The sequence below is a fragment of the Strongyloides ratti genome, assembly GCF_001040885.1.
Source record: "Strongyloides ratti genome assembly S_ratti_ED321, chromosome : 2".
NCBI lineage: Eukaryota > Metazoa > Nematoda > Chromadorea > Rhabditida > Strongyloididae > Strongyloides > Strongyloides ratti.
Window position 1 is genome coordinate 13,026,808 of NC_037308.1, and position 18,007 is coordinate 13,044,814.

General features: G+C 21.4%; 6 protein-coding genes across 6 annotated transcripts; 3 read left to right on the forward strand and 3 right to left on the reverse strand.

Annotated features, from left to right (window-relative positions):
* Positions 1-2,522: 2,522 nt before the first annotated feature.
* On the forward strand, positions 2,523-5,916 carry SRAE_2000415100 (BTB/POZ-like domain and BTB/POZ fold domain and BTB/POZ domain-containing protein; the record flags this gene model as incomplete). The annotated part of the gene is made up of 3 exons (XM_024642986.1): positions 2,523-2,618; positions 2,672-2,993; positions 3,257-5,916. The coding sequence occupies 3 exons, from the start codon at positions 2,523-2,525 to the stop codon at positions 5,914-5,916; spliced, it is 3,078 nt and encodes a 1,025-aa protein (XP_024508702.1).
* Positions 5,917-6,470: 554 nt separating this feature from the next.
* On the forward strand, positions 6,471-7,233 carry SRAE_2000415200 (RNA exonuclease 4; the record flags this gene model as incomplete). Its single annotated transcript, XM_024642987.1, has 2 exons — positions 6,471-6,822; positions 6,869-7,233. 2 exons carry the CDS (start codon positions 6,471-6,473, stop codon positions 7,231-7,233), a joined length of 717 nt encoding a protein of 238 aa, XP_024508703.1.
* A 1,346-nt stretch (positions 7,234-8,579) lies between these two features.
* Positions 8,580-10,272, reverse strand: SRAE_2000415300 (Cytochrome P450 family and Cytochrome P450, E-class, group I family-containing protein; the record flags this gene model as incomplete). The annotated part of the gene is made up of 4 exons (XM_024642988.1): positions 8,580-9,301; positions 9,350-9,450; positions 9,496-10,095; positions 10,154-10,272. The coding sequence occupies 4 exons, from the start codon at positions 10,270-10,272 to the stop codon at positions 8,580-8,582; spliced, it is 1,542 nt and encodes a 513-aa protein (XP_024508704.1).
* A 745-nt stretch (positions 10,273-11,017) lies between these two features.
* On the forward strand, positions 11,018-12,234 carry SRAE_2000415400 (CRAL-TRIO domain and GOLD domain-containing protein; the record flags this gene model as incomplete). Its single annotated transcript, XM_024642989.1, has 2 exons — positions 11,018-11,205; positions 11,262-12,234. The coding sequence occupies 2 exons, from the start codon at positions 11,018-11,020 to the stop codon at positions 12,232-12,234; spliced, it is 1,161 nt and encodes a 386-aa protein (XP_024508705.1).
* A 126-nt stretch (positions 12,235-12,360) lies between these two features.
* Positions 12,361-14,918, reverse strand: SRAE_2000415500 (60 kDa lysophospholipase; the record flags this gene model as incomplete). The annotated part of the gene is made up of 3 exons (XM_024642990.1): positions 12,361-13,818; positions 13,866-14,491; positions 14,834-14,918. The coding sequence occupies 3 exons, from the start codon at positions 14,916-14,918 to the stop codon at positions 12,361-12,363; spliced, it is 2,169 nt and encodes a 722-aa protein (XP_024508706.1).
* A 1,159-nt stretch (positions 14,919-16,077) lies between these two features.
* On the reverse strand, positions 16,078-16,987 carry SRAE_2000415600 (Hypothetical protein; the record flags this gene model as incomplete). Its single annotated transcript, XM_024642991.1, has 2 exons — positions 16,078-16,743; positions 16,817-16,987. The coding sequence occupies 2 exons, from the start codon at positions 16,985-16,987 to the stop codon at positions 16,078-16,080; spliced, it is 837 nt and encodes a 278-aa protein (XP_024508707.1).
* Between the last annotated feature and the right edge of the window lie 1,020 nt (positions 16,988-18,007).

Here is an 18,007-nt window from a genome sequence, read left to right on the forward strand (position 1 = left end):
TCTAGTATTGTTGTACTGTTCTTTTATAAACACCTACTTTTACCTCTTAACAGAAGTTTTAATAATTATTATAATAAATATTATCTCCTTCTACAGTCTATTGTTAATAGAGGTACTTCTTTTATTATACACGGAGACATAATTTAACCAATATATATATATATATATATATGTAGTTGTTGCAATACGTAAAGATACACAATAATGTGATATAATGGTTGTTAATAAATAAAAATTATTCTTGTATATATATTAATAAGCTAACATTTTTAGTATAATATATTTTTATTTCATTTATCAAAAAGAATTGTTAATATTATATATTTTGATTTTATTATTAAAAAAAAAAATTATTACTTTTATTAAATTTTTTTTATATTAAATAATATTAATATTTTTTAATTTGATCAAAAGTTCATTTTTGGTTTAACTAAATTTTATTGATAAAAATGTAACCGAAACATAAGAGAATATTAAATAAAAAATTTTTATATTTGTTTCCTTTTTATATAACATTACCTATTCCATTAATTTATCCAATGACAGAGAATATTCATTTCAACATATCCCTTTTATATTCTATAAAATATAAAATATATACATATATATATATATAAAGCAGATAATTTTTAGAAATAAAAAATATTTATTTTTTTTATATAAAATTAATATTTTTTTTAACTATAGTTTTTATAATATATTTAAAGATTACTTTTATAATTGTTAAAATATAATAGTTTTTAAAAATGTTTTATTTGTTGCATATATATATAAATTTAATAAAAAAAAAATAATAGTATAAAATTAAATTGATACTTTTAGGATAATAATTAAACTTATACTTATTTTACAATTTAATTTAAAAAAAAATAATTAAAGAAAAGTAATTAAATAATAGTATAATCTGAACATCTATATTATTATAATATTTTCAACCAGCTGCTATAATAAAGATATATATATATAAATTGAAGCTTTCTTTAATTATCCATCATCTTTTAAAAAGAGAAGAAAGTTTCCAAGTTAACAGTACATCCTAGGGGTTTATTTCTAGATATAGTATATATTTATTGTATAAATTGCATAGTTTTCAAATTTCCTATCCAATTTATAATTTTAACTACAATGTATATAGTAGGATATATATATATATTATATATAGTTTATCTAACTATCACACATATATAAGCTATTAAAGTTCATTTACATAATTTAAAATATTTCATTTTATTAATAATCATGTTTTATTATTTAATATGTTAATTTTTTTTTTAAAAAAGATTTATTAAATTTTTTCTTTAATAATTTAATTAAAATAATAATTTTTAAATATTTTTAAATTTAAAATAAATCGATTAATGGTAAAAGTATAGAAAATACATTCATTTTAACGTCTATATACATGTTATTCTTCCATCTAACATACCATCTTTTTTCTTTATCAATTAATAGTATTGAGTTTGAAATAAAAAAAAATTTTTTCTTTATACTTTTTTTTACACTTTTTTTTTCAAAACAATTGTTAAAGTTTATTTTTCAATGAAATAAACAAAAAATGAAATATTAAATTATTTAAAATAACATTAATATTTATATACAAAATACACTTAATCTATATTAGTATTTTTTTTAAAGAAAATATAAAATTTAAATTCAAAAAACTTCTTTAATATATATCTTTTTTGAATATTTTATTACTTTTTTTTGTTCAAAAATATTTATTTAAAAAAAAATTTTATTTATCAAAATTAATTTTTTTTTTCTTTCAAATATACATTTTTAAATATCTTTTTTATTTTTTTTTATAAAAATATAAGATTAATTTATAAGAATATTTTTATATATAAATATCTAATATAATATAAATAGTAGTATATTATTAGTTATTATTTATATAGTTTAAAGTGAGAAAAGTACATTCTATATTACAAACTATTATATTAAGAATAGTTCTTATTTATAAAATGTTTTTTTATATATAATATTTTATATTTTTTAGTTTTCAAAGAACGAGTTAATACACTTCTAAAAGAGTTGATAAAAAAAATTTTTATCTGTATATCACTATATTATCAATTCATTTCAAAGTTATCTATAAGTATTGGAATAAAATAAAAGAAAAATTTTGATGGATATCTCTCTTTGGTATTTCTAGAATAAACAACAACTATTTAATGTTTTATACAATTTTATTCTTTTCAATATTTTGACTTTATAAGAAAAATATTTTATATATATTTAAAAAAGGTCATATTTATTGTAAAAGAATATAAAAAATACTAAAAATTTTCTTTAAATATTAAAAGAAAAACTAATTGATTACACAAAATACATTTATTTTTAATAAAGAAGAATTTTTAAAGATAGTTACAAATTCTTCAACTTGATTAAAATTGTTCCTTATCTATTCTCTCTTTGTTATAAACTTTATGTTAGATATTTAAAGATATCCATTAATATTATTTTTATATATATCTCCTCCTTTTGGTAGTAAAGACCAAATATTACTCCATAACTATAGCATGAGAAGTGCCGTTGTTGTGGAGCAGTATCAATTTGAAAGAGAACAAATTCAAAAAAGACTTGCTATATTTTTGAAGAATAAAATGACGTCATTAGTAAGTAATAACTTTTTAATATATTATAATAAAAATTATTTTTTTTTTTATAGATAGATGACATGGAGACAGCTGATCTTTTTTTAGTTGCTGCTGATGGTAAAAAATTAGCTGTTCATAAATGTATATTACGGGCCCGAGCACCTGGATTTTTTCAAAGGCACATTGAACCAACTATTAAAGCTATATCAAAAGATCAAGAATATAAAAATAGTAATAATATAATGGAAGTAGCTATTGGTGATATAGATTCATATGGGTTAGAATTTTTTGTTAAATCTGTTTATACAGAAGAAGAAATATCTAGATTTCCACCTAATAAAGAAGATGTATTATTATTAAAAAAAAATAATAATGAAAATAATCAGGATGGAGGTATGTTTAATTTAAACAAGTTATTTCTTCTTTTATCCATTTATAAGTTATTGTTTATTACTTATCTTTAGTTATTAATTTATCTAGAAGCATAAAAAAGGTTCATTTTAACCTTAAACTATCATTTTCAGGTGGTGAAAAAAATTTTTCCGCTTGCTTCATTTAAGCATAATCTATTTTATATGCACTTTTTTTTTTCTTTTTATGTTATTTTATTTCCCGTTGCTTGTTAATATAAAAGAAAATAATATTTAGTTTTATAGATAGTGATACTAAGAATGTAATATCTGAAAATTTAAAAATACCAAATGATTCTTTAGAAAATTCACCTTTGGAAAATAATAATAAAATTAATGAAGAAACAATTGAAGATTATGAAAAAATAATAAATGATGACTCTACAACACCATTAACACCTTCAACACCCTCTGTAACATCTAAAAAATCTAAAACAGATACAAATGACATTCAATATACACCTATAATGACAAGTTTTAAACAACTTGGAACATCTCAACAAAATCTTGATATGATGTCATCATCTATGGCTACTTCAGGATACTCTGAATATAGTATGATGGAACAACCAACCAATTTAATGACTGGAAGTTATGATGAAGGACAAGGTAAATTTATACGCATAACTGATGGAGAATCTTCTGATAATGGAATGTTAAATGGTGTTATGTGTACCTCTGGTATAGAAAATAATTCTTCAATAAGTCCTAACAGAGGAAAAGGTATTTTTAATATGTTTATTGGATTAGGTGGTGAAGCAAAAAGTGAATATACTTCAACATCTAATTTATCATCAGTTCATAGTGTTAGAAATAGAACTATGATGTCGAGAAGGCTTTCAGTGACATCTCTTAATTCATTGAATTCTCTTGATTTAACACCAGTTGGAGAAAATTCTATAACACCACATTTTGATCAAAAAACAACATGTAAATTAGCTCAGGATTTATTGCAAATGTACCTGAATCAGGAAGATACTGATGTTATCGTAAAAACAGCTAATGGTGATTTGTATGCTCATAAATGTATTCTTAGTATAACATGTACTTTCTTTAAAAGAGCCTTAAAAAAGTCTAAAATTATTGAATTGAAAGTTTTTAGCAAATCTTCAGTTGACTTTCTTTTATCATTTTTATATGGTGGTTTAACAACAATTCCAGAAGATGTTGATATATTTGAACTAATTTCCCTAGCAACACATCTTGATGTTCCAGAACTTGGTAATGTAGTTGCATTACATTTCAAAGCCTACCGATGTCATTATTTTCATCGTCCATGTTCTACCTGTGTCTCAGCAATCTTTGATGCTTTACCACAATTTGCCGAAATAAAATGTCTTAATTCATTGTATGAAGAAGCAATGGATTGGCAGGCAAGACATTTTGGTAGAATATGGAAAGGTAGAGTTTTTTTGTATCTTAATGATAGATATCAAAGAGAATGTCTTGAATATTTGATACAAAAAATAGATCAAGAATGTGTGATTGATGTATTATTAAGTTGTGAAAAACTTCAAGTATCACTGCCAAGATCTAAACTACCACAAGCTGCTGAATCTGTTAAATTGTTAGTAAATGAAGTAATTGAATATTGTATTGAATTTATTGGTACAAGTTTTGATTTACTATTAGAATCACGAAGTTTCATTAATCATGGAAAAGGACTAGCATTAAATTTAAGTCTTCTTGAAGATTTATTTCCAAGTTTAATACATAGTTTAAGTAGTGACACTGCAGTAAGAAGTTTTAAAGTCTTAGGAAAACTTTTAAATGAAATTGAAAATCAACCTAAAACTGAAGATAGAGGATTAATTAAAAGTTTACCATTAAATGAATTTAATCCACGATTTATTAATTTATGTAGAAGATTGTATGAATTAATTGATAAACATTTGCTTCATTATGCAGCTTCTGTTATCAAGAGTGATGCATATAATTTATTAAGTATAGAAGAGCAAAATAGAATTCAAGAATCAGGAATATTTATTGAAATGAAAGAACCCAAAGCTGCACCACCAAGATTATCAAGTTTTGACAAAACATATAGACGTAGCAGTTCAGTTGGTACTACATTAGAAAGTCCCATAGATTCAATTAATAAAAGAAAAACTTCAGTAAAAGAAAAAAAACCATTAAGTGAACATGTAATTGAAGAAAGTATGGATGAAAGAGAAAGAGAAAAAAGTATGTTATTGATGATGACAAAAGCTAAAAAAGAAAAAGAAATGGCTAAAAAAGAAGAGGATATTGAAGAGGAAAAGAAAAAAATTACCCCTACTTCTACACCAGAAAAAAGGAACAGTAATTCAAAATCTTTAAATAATTCACCAAATATTAGAAAATCAAGATCTACCTCAAGAAATAAAATTAATAAAGGAATAAATGATTCAAAATCATTTAATTTAGATAGAGAAGCAACACAAGTTATAATGACAGTAAATCAAAATAAAGCTGTTGGAATAAAAAATTCTGGAGATGCAGGAATACCAGCAGCATCAATAAAAGAAACAACTTCTAAACCTCAAAGTGCTGTTAAACCAATAATAAAAGATGTTCCATTAGCAAAAACTATTCAAGATCCACAAATAAGAAATTTTAAAAATTATTCTAAATATTCAACAACCGTCTTGTCAAGACGTGATAAAGGTGATGACAATAATACAGTAAATATAAAAAATACTTCAAAAACCGAATCAGTTGACACATCGACATCAAAAATTTTATCACAACCAACAAAACGATCTCTAACAACAAAAATTACCTCAAGTACAGGATTAAAAAAGAAGATAGTAGATGACAAAGGGTTAACAAAAGTGCCAACAATAACTGGAAGCAGTAGAGTTATTCCTACCAAAGAAGCAAGAAGGGTTCTAACAAAAAAAACTAATTTATCTATTAAAAATTAACATTTTTATTTGTTAATATAATTCAAAAAAAAAATTATAATATTATTAATTCTTAAATTAAATATAAAACTTCTACATATATAAAAAAAAATAACGTTAGAAGACAAATTTTATTAAAATTTTAAATAAAATGATCCTAATAACTATATTATTTTTAATTCAATAGTATTTTTGTAGTGTAATTTTACAGTAATATAAATTTTTATTTTTACACATTATTTACTAATTAAATAAAATAAAATTATTTTACTATCTATTTTATCGTAATATTTAATTTTGATAAAAAAAAACTTTTAAATACAAAAGTTTGATTAATTATTCTAAAATCCAAAAACGATAAACAATTAATTTTAAAATGGATTATCTACGTAAGTAAGTAATAAACATTATAAAAAATATAAAAAATAAATGGATTATTAAACTGCAACATAATAAATATTTTTACAAATTCGAATTTTGAAGCATCTTAAAAAGAAAGTGTACGTTTGGAATTATGTAGTTTAAAATGTCATTTGTTATTTTAAAATAGTTCCTTTTTTATTTTAAAATTTGAAATGTCGGGAGATAAAAATTTTAATGGCAACTCAATTGAGATATTGGATTCAAAAATTGAAAATAATAAAGATTGTCAAGAATTAAAGGATTTACATAGTATTGAATATCTTTATCAGTGTGATTTTACAGAAATTGGTGGCGTTGTTAATATTGAAAATGTAACTAATATTGTTGCATTGGACTGTGAATTTGTCGGAGTTGGAATCAAGGGAAAAAATAATGCTTTGGCTCGAGTTTCTATTGTCAGTGACAAAAGAGAAATCATTTATGACAAGTATGTTAAAGTGTTAGAACCAGTTGTTGATTATAGAACTTATGTTAGTGGAATTACTCCCAAGCATTTGGAGAAAGGTTGGTTTATTTATTGTTATAAATTTTATAAATATTTTATTTATAGGTGAAAACTACTTTACTGTCAGAAATGAAGTCAAATGCATTTTAGATGGGAGAATTATCGTTGGTCATGATCTACGATCAGATCTTAAAGCTTTAAAGATGCCTCATTTTCCAAATTCTTATATCCGTGATACAGCACGTTTTCCAGGATTTGATAAATATAAATCTGATAGAGAAAGATCCATTTCTCTTAAAAATCTAATGAAAAGAGTCTTTCAAATTGACATCCAAAGAGGTTCACATGATTCTGTTGAAGATGCAAAAAGTGCCATGAGACTTTATAACACATATAAAAATGATTTTGAATGCCGATATTCTGCATCCAAATACTCGAAAAATTTACAAATATCACTTAAAGATTATTAATTAGATTTTTTATATTTTATATTTTGTCTGTATATAATTTTTTTAAACTTACTTTGATAATAAACTTTGCTAATTGATATTATTTTAATTTATTTAAAAGCTCCAAATATATATTAAAACTTGCTTTAAACAATAACATAATCACAATTAATCAGGTGCTTTTTAATTATATATATATTTAGTGACTATAAAAAAGTTTCAAAAATTTTTCGTTTTATACATATAATTTTTAATTTAATTATAATTAATTTTATCAGTATAATATCAAGCAATGCTGTATTTTAAAGTAATGAAAAAAAAATTAAAAGTCGTTGTTGAAATCTTGTGATATTTTAAATATATTTTGTACGTTTTTTACTTTAATTTATAATGTATATATTAAAATAAAATATTATTATTAAATAAAATTTATTTATCTTATTTTAAAAATCTTAATCGCATATATCAATTTATTAAAATAATACATATAATTTATTACCATTATAATCCAAGTTTCATTATATTAAATCAGGTTGCATTCAAGGAATTAAACTACAAACATTGTCACATTTTTTTTTAATTATATATCAACGCATATAATTAATATTTATTATTTCTAAAAAATTTTAAAATAAAACTATTTAATATAGTTAATAGTAATTTTTTATTTCATAATTTGATTGACAAAAATTATTATATAAATGCCTACATTTTTATAAAAAATAATTACAAATATTTTAATTATTTGATGCACCCTAATTTAATGAATGACTTTGCATAAATATAAATTTTTTCATAGTTTTAAAGAAGGATATTATGTACAAAACTTGAACAAGAAAAAGTTCAGAGATTATTAATTTTAATGTAAATAAAATAAAAAATCTCAATTTTCTTATCAAAAAAATTTTTTTATATTATAAAAATTGTTATCATCATTAAATTTTTATAGATAAAAAAAGATACAAATGTCATGGTAAAATAATTGATTATATTATTTTGTATTTTAACAATCAGAAATATTTCACAATAAATTTATGTTTTGTAGAATAATATGTGTTTTTAATGGTATAATTTGTTTCTTTTTTTAAATCATAAATTAATAGTTGACATGATTAATATTTTAGCATTCATTATATTTACTTTTATGGGTAAAAAAATATTTATAAGTTTGAGATGTCAATTGTTATAACGTTATCTGTACAAATAAAAATTTGTTATTTACTTAGAATGTATTTCGAAATTATTTCATTTATCTTAAATGTTAGTAACTAATTATTTAATATGAAATTTTATTTGATATAGCAAATTTTTGTTTTAAACATTATTAAAACAAAGTTTTAGAAAAATATTATAATTTTATCTTTAAATTATAAATTGGATATTGTTTCAACTTTCAAATATAGTGTATCTTTAGGTTTAGTTAATGATACTGTAGCAATTTCCAATGGTAAAGGAACACTTTCTTTACATGTTTTAAATCTATATTTCGTTAGAAAACGAGCAATATAAATTTTTATACTTAAGTAAGCAAATCTCATACCAATACAATTTCTTGGCCCGTATCCAAATGGCATATAGTATAATGGATCCCTTCCTGCTTTTTGTTCTGTTGAAAATCTTTCTGGATCAAAAATATTTGGTTGTGGATATATTTCTTCATCATAATGTAAATTAAATATTGGTACTGATACCATTGTACCTGGTTCAAATTCTATACCATTAATAGTTGTCTTTTCAACACATATTCTATTTATTTTTCCTGCTGGTGGAAACATTCTTAAACATTCTTTGACACACTGATCAAGGTAATTTAACTTATTTACTGTATCATAATCAATATAGTTAATGTCTTTTCCCTGAAGTGCATCTAATATTTCTTCTCTACATTTTTCTTGATATTCTTGATGATTGGCTAACATAAATAAAAGAAAATTAATAGTACTTGCTGTTGTTTCATAACCTGCAAGAAGAAACAAAAATCCTTGAGCAAGAATCTCAATTTTAGACATTCCTTTTGCTTTTTGACTTTTTGTTGCGTTTTCAAACATAATATCTTCATCTTTTTCTTTATTATCATCATCATCATTTACTGATTTAAGAAAAACTTTAAAAAAATCAGGAGCATCATTATTTATACCTTCTTTTAATTCTTTTTTTCTTTTTTCATAACATTGTGAAAGAAGATCTGTAAAAAATTTTATTTCTTTATCATCTTTAATATGATAGTTGAAATAAACTCTCAAATAAGTTGTCAATTTTGGGAATAAGAGAATAAAAAGAAACCTTGGATCATAAACATTTGCATCAAATACTTTCTTAGCATTCTTACGAACAATGTTATTAGGATCTTCTTGTAAATCAGTTTTTAAACCAAAAGTAGATTTAAAAATAGAATCCAATGTCATTCCATCACACATTTTTTTTATATCAATTGGCTTATCTTCTAATTCATAATTTTTTAAAAGTTCTAAAGTTTTATTTGCAGTTTCATTAAAAAAAGTTACAAACATTTTCATTTTTCCGGTTGTAAAAGCTGGAGAAGATAAATTTCTAACTCTTCTCCAGTCATCTCCTCTTAACATAAACATTCCATGTGCAAATAAACTTTTTTCTTTTTTATTACTTCCTGGAAAAAAAGTTTCTCTATCAATAAATTTTTCAAATTGTTTTACATAAACCTCTTTAATAATATTTAAATCTGTTGTTGTTATATCTGGTGTCAAACCCATCATTAATCCATATGTCTTTCCAAACTTTTTTTTCCATCTTTCATCACTATTTTTAAAATTTTCAAAAAGTTCTATTATATTTCCAATACCTAATTTTCCTTTTGGTGAAGGTATATTTCTTTTTTTCCAATAATTAGAATATTCATTTAATTTCCTAAAATTTAAAAATATTATCATATCAATATTATTCTTAACTTTTTTATTCTACTTACCAAAATGTTAATGAGGTTACTATAACAATTAACCCTACAGCAACAAACTTTGTAAAAAGTGTTGATATTATAAAAAAAAGTATTATTAACAATAAAATATATTCACCAATACCTAACATATTTAATAATACTATTTAAAGATAAAAACAACAATTATAAATTTTAAAGATTGTTGATAATAAAATTTTTAATCATTTATTTATTTATATATACAATTTTTTATATTTATCAATTTAAGTATCATCATTAAATGATAAATTTTTGTTTAGCATGAAAAATTTTTAATTTGTCAACATTATGATAAAAGATACTTTAAATAATTTGATCAATGTTCAAATTTATTTTTAAAAACATAAAAATTAGAGTAACTGATATAATATTATATTCACAATTAAATTTTATTTTAATATCAGTAATTTCTTTTAAATATAACCTTGCAATGATTAAAATTTTTTACTTAATTTTTTTTTCTTATGGTTTAAGAAATTACTAATTTATAATAAAATAATGATAAAAATATTAGGTTTTTCTTTGTTAATAATTACTAAAATTTTTAAAAAGAATTATATATAAAATTTGTTGACCTTGATGGAATATTCTAAACTTATGAATAGTAAAAAGTAATTGAAACAAATAAATTAATATGATGAATATATATAACCTATATCTTTTATTCTTGATTTGTTAATCTGACATCCTTTACTATACATAAAAATTACCACCTTCTTAACTATGTATTTATTATAAGAAACCTGTTGTTACATCCAATAATTTAATCAAATATAAAGATATCTCTATATATTTATTAAATAATTAGAAAATTCATAATTTTTAATATAATATTATATTATTAATATCTACCTAATGACTATTGGAAATAAAACAATTTTAGATGAAGAGACAATTGAAAAAATTAAAAAATTAAGAGAACTTTCAAAAGATTATTTAACACCATATTATGATACAGATTTTAATTTATTAAGATGGATACAAGGGCATTCTGGAAAAATTGAAGATATTAATGAAAAACTTATTACACATCTCAAAAATAGGTATTTTTTTTTTGTTTTTTTAAATTTAATTTTATATTAAATAAAATAATTTTTAGAAAATCAGTTTTTAAGTTTGATGATATAATAAAAAATCCTCGCAATCATCCTATACATAATCATTGGAAATATGGAATCACAAAAATGTCATCTGTTTTAGAAAATACAATAGTTAATATTGAACAATGTGGTGAGACAGACTATTGGGGTTTAACTAATACATATTCAATGACAGAAGTATTAAGAGCACGTTTATATGATTTAGAAGATATGTTGGCACATGTTATGAATATTGAAGAAAAGACAGGTAAACAGGCTTATGTTTTATATATCATAGATTTGGGAAAATTAAAATATGATAGAAAACTTATACCACTTATAACTGGACCATTAAAATGTTTATCTGATTTTATGTCTGATAATTATGTTGAATTATTTAATTATTTTGTTCTTGTAAATGCTCCCTCTTCTATGTCATATTTATGGAGTATTATTAAACCAATTCTTCCAGAAAAAACAAGATCAAAAGTTAAAATTCTTGGAAATAATTGGAGAAATGAAATATTAGATTATGCTGGTCCTGGTGAATTACCATCTAAATGGAATTTAGATGTAAATAATAATAATAAAATTAATTTTGAAATAGAACTTGAAAATCCAATACCATTTAATGAAGAAAATTTATATCATAATAAAAATGATGGTAAACAAACATCTAAAGTAGTAAAAGTTAATCCTGGAAAAAAACATTTTTTAATGGAAAAATTAGTTACTGGTGAAACATTAAAATGGTTTATTTCAACAAATCTTGACTTTTCTTTTGCTGTTTATTTTACTACTGATAAAAGTGAAACAAATCCTTCAAATATGGAAATTGTTTTTCCATATTTTGAATTTATTAATGGTCCCACAAATGTTCCTTTGTCTGATACAATAACTGCAACAAAAAATGGTTACTATAAAATACTTCTTTCAAATCACCGTGCCTGGTGGAATACTTTAACAGTAGAATATGAAATAACAATTAATTAAAATATCTATATATTATTTTAATTATATTTTATAAAAATTAACATTAAAATATAATATATTATATTTAAAAATTTATATATTCCTAAATAATGTTAAAAGTTTATTTGTTTTTTTTATTAAATGTTATTAATCATCTTCATCAGTAACAACAACTTCTTTTAAAAAGTTTATTGTTTCAATATCACCTTGTTTTTCAGCAATATCTAAAGCAGTATTACCTGCATAATCTTTTTCTGTCATTTTAGCTCCAGCTTCATGCCATATTTTTAATAAAATTAAATCATTCATTCTTGCTGCCATACATAATTCAACACCTATTTTCATTGGTAAATTTGGTAAAATGGCACCAGCTAATCTTAATAATTTTACACATGAATAATTTTTACTTCTAACTGCACATATTAAAGGTGTATCTCCATTAATATCTTTTACATGAACATTTGCTCCACATTTAATAAGATATTCTACAGCATCATAGTTACCTTGACTACATGCTACATGAAGACCAGTTTTTTGATTATAATCAGCAGACGCAAAATTAGCACCGGATTCATATAATGATTCTAATAATTTTATATCATTAGTATCAGCTCCATAACAAACTAATGGTGGAAGTAATGCACTTCTAAGAAGTATAGCTTCATTTGATGAAGTTATTCTTAAAAATTTTGTTAATCTTGTTATAATATCAATTTCATAAAGACAATTACTTTTACTACTAACAGTAATCTCTCCTCTTAAATTTTTTTCCATTTTTCTTCTTTTTGTCCTTAAATCCCATTCTTTTTTTGATAAAACATAAGACAATTTTGTTAATGCTGCTTCAGCTGTCATATCAGATCCTGGTATTACACCAACATCATATAATATTTTTCCTGTTAAATAATTTGCATCAACTTTTCCACGATAACATTGAGAAACATTTACAATAATTACACCTCTTTCAGTTGCCTTTTTTATTTCTTCTATAATATCAGTTCTTTTAGAAGACATATTTCCAGCTCCAAATGTTTGAAGGACAACTCCTTCAACTGGTGGTTGAAGGGATGCACGGACTGATTCTATTGATATAGATGGAAAAATTCTTAAAATATTTATATTTCTACATAAATAATTATGAACATTAAATTTAGCAACACATTGACTTCTAAATATACTTTCATAAGAAACTTTTATATCTATTTGCATTTCAGCTAATGGTGACATATTTGGTGAAGTAAATGCTTCTAAACCAGAATTATCTAATTTTGTACATCTGTTACCACGTAAAAGTTTATTATTAAAATAAACAGTAACTTCTGGTACATCAATATTTCCTGCAACTATTAAAGCACCAATAAAATTTTCTCTACCATCACTTCTAACTTCAGATATAGGTATTTGTGCTCCTGTTATAACAACAGGTTTTCCTAAATTTTCCATCATAAAACTTAATGCACATGCAGTGTAAGCTAAAGTATCAGTTCCATGAAGAATTACAAAACCATCATATTGATGATAAGATTTTTTTATATCATTAGCTATTCTAATCCAATCATCAAAAGTCATATCTGATGAATCTAATAATGGTTCATATTCAACAACCTTAAAAAAAATCAATTAAATAATTTATATAATTATGATAACTTTACCCAATAAACAATTCTTTTTTGCATATGTCTAATTGGTGGTAATGTAAATGGTCTTATTGTAGAAGAATTATAATATGTATTAACATAATTTCTATCATTCAAATGTGGTATTTGATAAATTGCTTTGGGTAAATAATTTGCCTCTGGTATATAAACTCCATCGTGAGCTTTCATACCAATTGTCCCACCAGTGTACAAAACTAAAACTTTACTTTCATTATCTGGATGTGATGGAATATTTGAGGCTGTTTGAGCTTGTTTTTGAACTTCAGAAGCCAAGTCTGATGCTGAAAGTGTTGTTATAATAGAACCATCACCAACTTTAAGTAGTTTTGGTATATGATGTTCATCATGTATAACAGTTGACTGTTCTTCTGGAGATACTTGAGAAGGATTTTGTACTACATCACACATATCATCATTTTCAGAAGTACCTATATGAAATTGTGTTTTCTCACCAGAATATTTCTCATCATTTAAATTGTTTTTGTTGGGAACAACTTTCATAACTTCACCTAATTTATCAGATGACATTTTTTTAGTATTCAATATTGTTGAAGATTTTCGTGAAGAATTTGTTAATTTGACTGTACCGTCTTCTAACCAAGTTTGATACCAAAATGTATCTATAAAATATAATATATTTAACTTGTTTTTAGAAATGTTTTATATTAAATTGTAGTATATTAATCTATGGTGAATAATCAATATAATAATCTATAGATAAAAATATCTTTTTTTTTATGTCATAAGATTATTTATAGAGAAACAAAAGTTTATATTTTTATACCCATGGCTTATTTTATATTATACAAATTTTTATCTTTGTAATACAACAAAATAATATAATAAGTTTGGTTATTTATTATAAATTATATTTTACTCCTCCTTTAAAAAAAAAAAATATTATTATTCTTCCTCTTATTATTAATAACAATTTTTAACATTTTTTTTAATATTAAATCTACCTTCATCATCACTACTATCATTTTTCGCATTTTTCTCGTTATTATTTCCATTTCCTTCCTTAAAATTATAATCCAAACTTAACATAGTAAATATAAACACAAATCAAAGAAGCTAAAAAAGTTTTTTTTAAAAAGTAATAATGTTAATTTAACATAAAATACTAGTTTATAAGTATTTTTACATTTAATAAATTTTAAAATTTAAAAAAAAAATTGAATAAAGTTTACAAACGTAAAATAAATTTATTAAATATAAAAAAAATGAATAAAATTTCATTCCTTTAATTTTTTTTTTTAATTTTAAAAGTTTTCTTAGTAATTATATTTAAACTTTTTAGATAAATTTTATTAAACTATATATATTTTAAAGTAGCCAAAAAATTTATACACAAGATGTTAAATAGTCTTTATATATATTTTTTTTTATTATATTCAAAAATACTTTTACATGATATAATTAGAAAATTTTAATAAAATATTAACTTAACATGACACTATTAATTTTATTTAACTTATTCTTTATTTAGATAAAATGTTAAGTAACTAATAGTTTTATTTAAAATAAATTAAAAAAAAAGATTAAATTTTTAGATAGGAATAATTTAAATAAAAAAAAAAAGTCATTCATACTTAAAAATATAATTTTTGGAAATAATGAATAAAATTACGCAAACATCAGGTAGAATCATCAAATAAAAGACATAAAATAGTGGACATATTAATAAAATAAAAAGAAAAATTTGTTAACATATATAAAAATTATTTTATTTAAAGAATGAAAGCCACAATTCCAGGGTACTATGCTCGCAAAGAGGGAGAATAATTTTTAGATGAACAGACCAGATAATAGTTTAAGAGAGTAAAAATATTATAATGATAGGTAAAAGAGATGTATGAGAGAGATTTTTTTAGCTTGATTATATAAATATTAAATGTGACAGAGTGATAAGGTTAAAAAAAAGATGATTTTAATATGTATTAAATACTTTAGAAATAACTAAAAATGTAATATTTAAATTTATCATTAAATATATTCATATTTATAATGTTTTTTGATTGTTTAAAAAATATTTACTAAAGTTTTTTTTTTAATTTCATAGAAGTAGATTATGTTAAAAAATGATTAAAATCTTAGTTAATGTTCATAAATTAAAAAAAGTTGTTTTATCATAAAAAAAACACTTTTATTGACGAACTGATTTGTTGTAATTATTTATTTAAAGAAATTTTTTTGAATAACAAATTTAGCAAAAAATTAATCTTGATTTCTTATATTTATTTTTAGATTTATTTTGTATATTATCATTGTTTCGAATTTTCATTGAATTCATCATCTCAATCCGTCTTCTTTCTCTCTCTATGCTAAATTCTAATAAACCATTTGACAAAAGATTATTCAAATTTTTAATACATTTACTTTTGACTAAAATATTTATTTTTTCATTTTTTTCAACTTGACGATAGAATTTTATAAATAATGAAATAAAATATATTTGGCAGATTAACGGTATCAATATCATAAAAAGAAAAGCTTCTGCAGACCCTCGTAACATTTTTCTACTTATTACAAAATACATTATAATAATTGTCAGGAGAAAAGAAAGTATAATATAAAAAATTTGCCATATTATATGGGGTAATAAAAATATTGTACGTTTTGTTTTAATACAAATAAAAAGACATATAATAGAAAATATATTTAATAATGAACCACAAAATTGTGTTAAAAATAGATGTATTCCGAGATCTTTAGATATTATACTTCTATCTTGAATAAAAAAAAGTTTTTGACCATGTGGAAAAATATGTTCAAAACTAATAATAATAAGTATTGTTGAAAAAAATAATTCTACTAAGGCAATTAATTGTATAACATCTTTTAAAGAGAAAGTATCACAAAAAAATTCTTCCTAAAATAAAATATTTACATATATTTTTAATGGTAAAAAAAAATTAAATAAAAATTTTATCATTAATATTTACCTGTTCTATATTAACTACAATATTATCACAACTTGTTTTTTTAACTTTAACATAACAATTATCTAATGATCTTAATATTTTTCTTAATTTTTCTTCTTTTTCTATTTTTGAATCTTTTCTTAATATATTTTTTATTCCTCCAAGTGAAGTAGTTTTCATTCCATTTTTCATAGTTCAATAATATTTATAAGACAAATTATTTAAAATAAAGATGTTTCTTCTTAAAAAGCATTAATATTAAAAAGAAAAAGATAAATTATAATAAAAATTAAAGAAATAAGAAAATAATGTTTCTTTAAGAGTATTTTATTTTAACATTTATTATACAAAAAGAAACCATTTTTGGCACAAGTTTTCTTCTTTCTCTATCAAATAATTAAAATAGAAAACTAAAAATGTTACAAAAAAAATTATCATTAATATATAAAACACAAAAGACAAATATATTCTTAAAAAAAAAAACAAGAAAAAAAATTGTTCTTCTATTTTAAAATAATATTATTTTCGTAAGAAAACTAATCAACTATTGTTGTTAAATAAATAACAAAAAAATATGTTAATTACGTGTAAAGAACGTTTTAAGAAAAGATTTCTATTAAAAGCTTAGTTAAAAATTCCGATAAGAAATTTAAAAAAAAAAAAAAAAATATTTCCTAGATATTGTAAAAAAATGTTAATCTTTTGATAATTTAAATAAAATTATTTTTAGTTTTAAAATACATCCAACAACTTATATCTATTTATAGACTCTCTCAATTAAATTTTATTATTATACAATATTACAAATATTTCCTCAAAAATATAGAAATAAGTCAATAGCAAAAGTTATTTTGCCTTTACTAAAGTAACCATACATTAAAAATATCAAGATTTCTTTATAAAATATGACAAATATAAAATAATGCTTTATCTAAAACAATGAAATAATATATTTCAAAAAATTATCCTAACAAATTAATTTTTTTTTTAAACATTCCCTTTTTCTATTTTAATGTAATTGATAGGAAAATAAAAGTATTGCAATTTATACATTTTTTTGATTTATTTAATTTTCTACAACTACTTACTATAAATTTTTATTATATATCCTTAAATTTTCAGTATAATTATTTAAATATTATCAACAACAAAAAAAAAACTTTTTCACCTTAATACAAATTATTTTTAATTACAATATAAATATATTTGTTT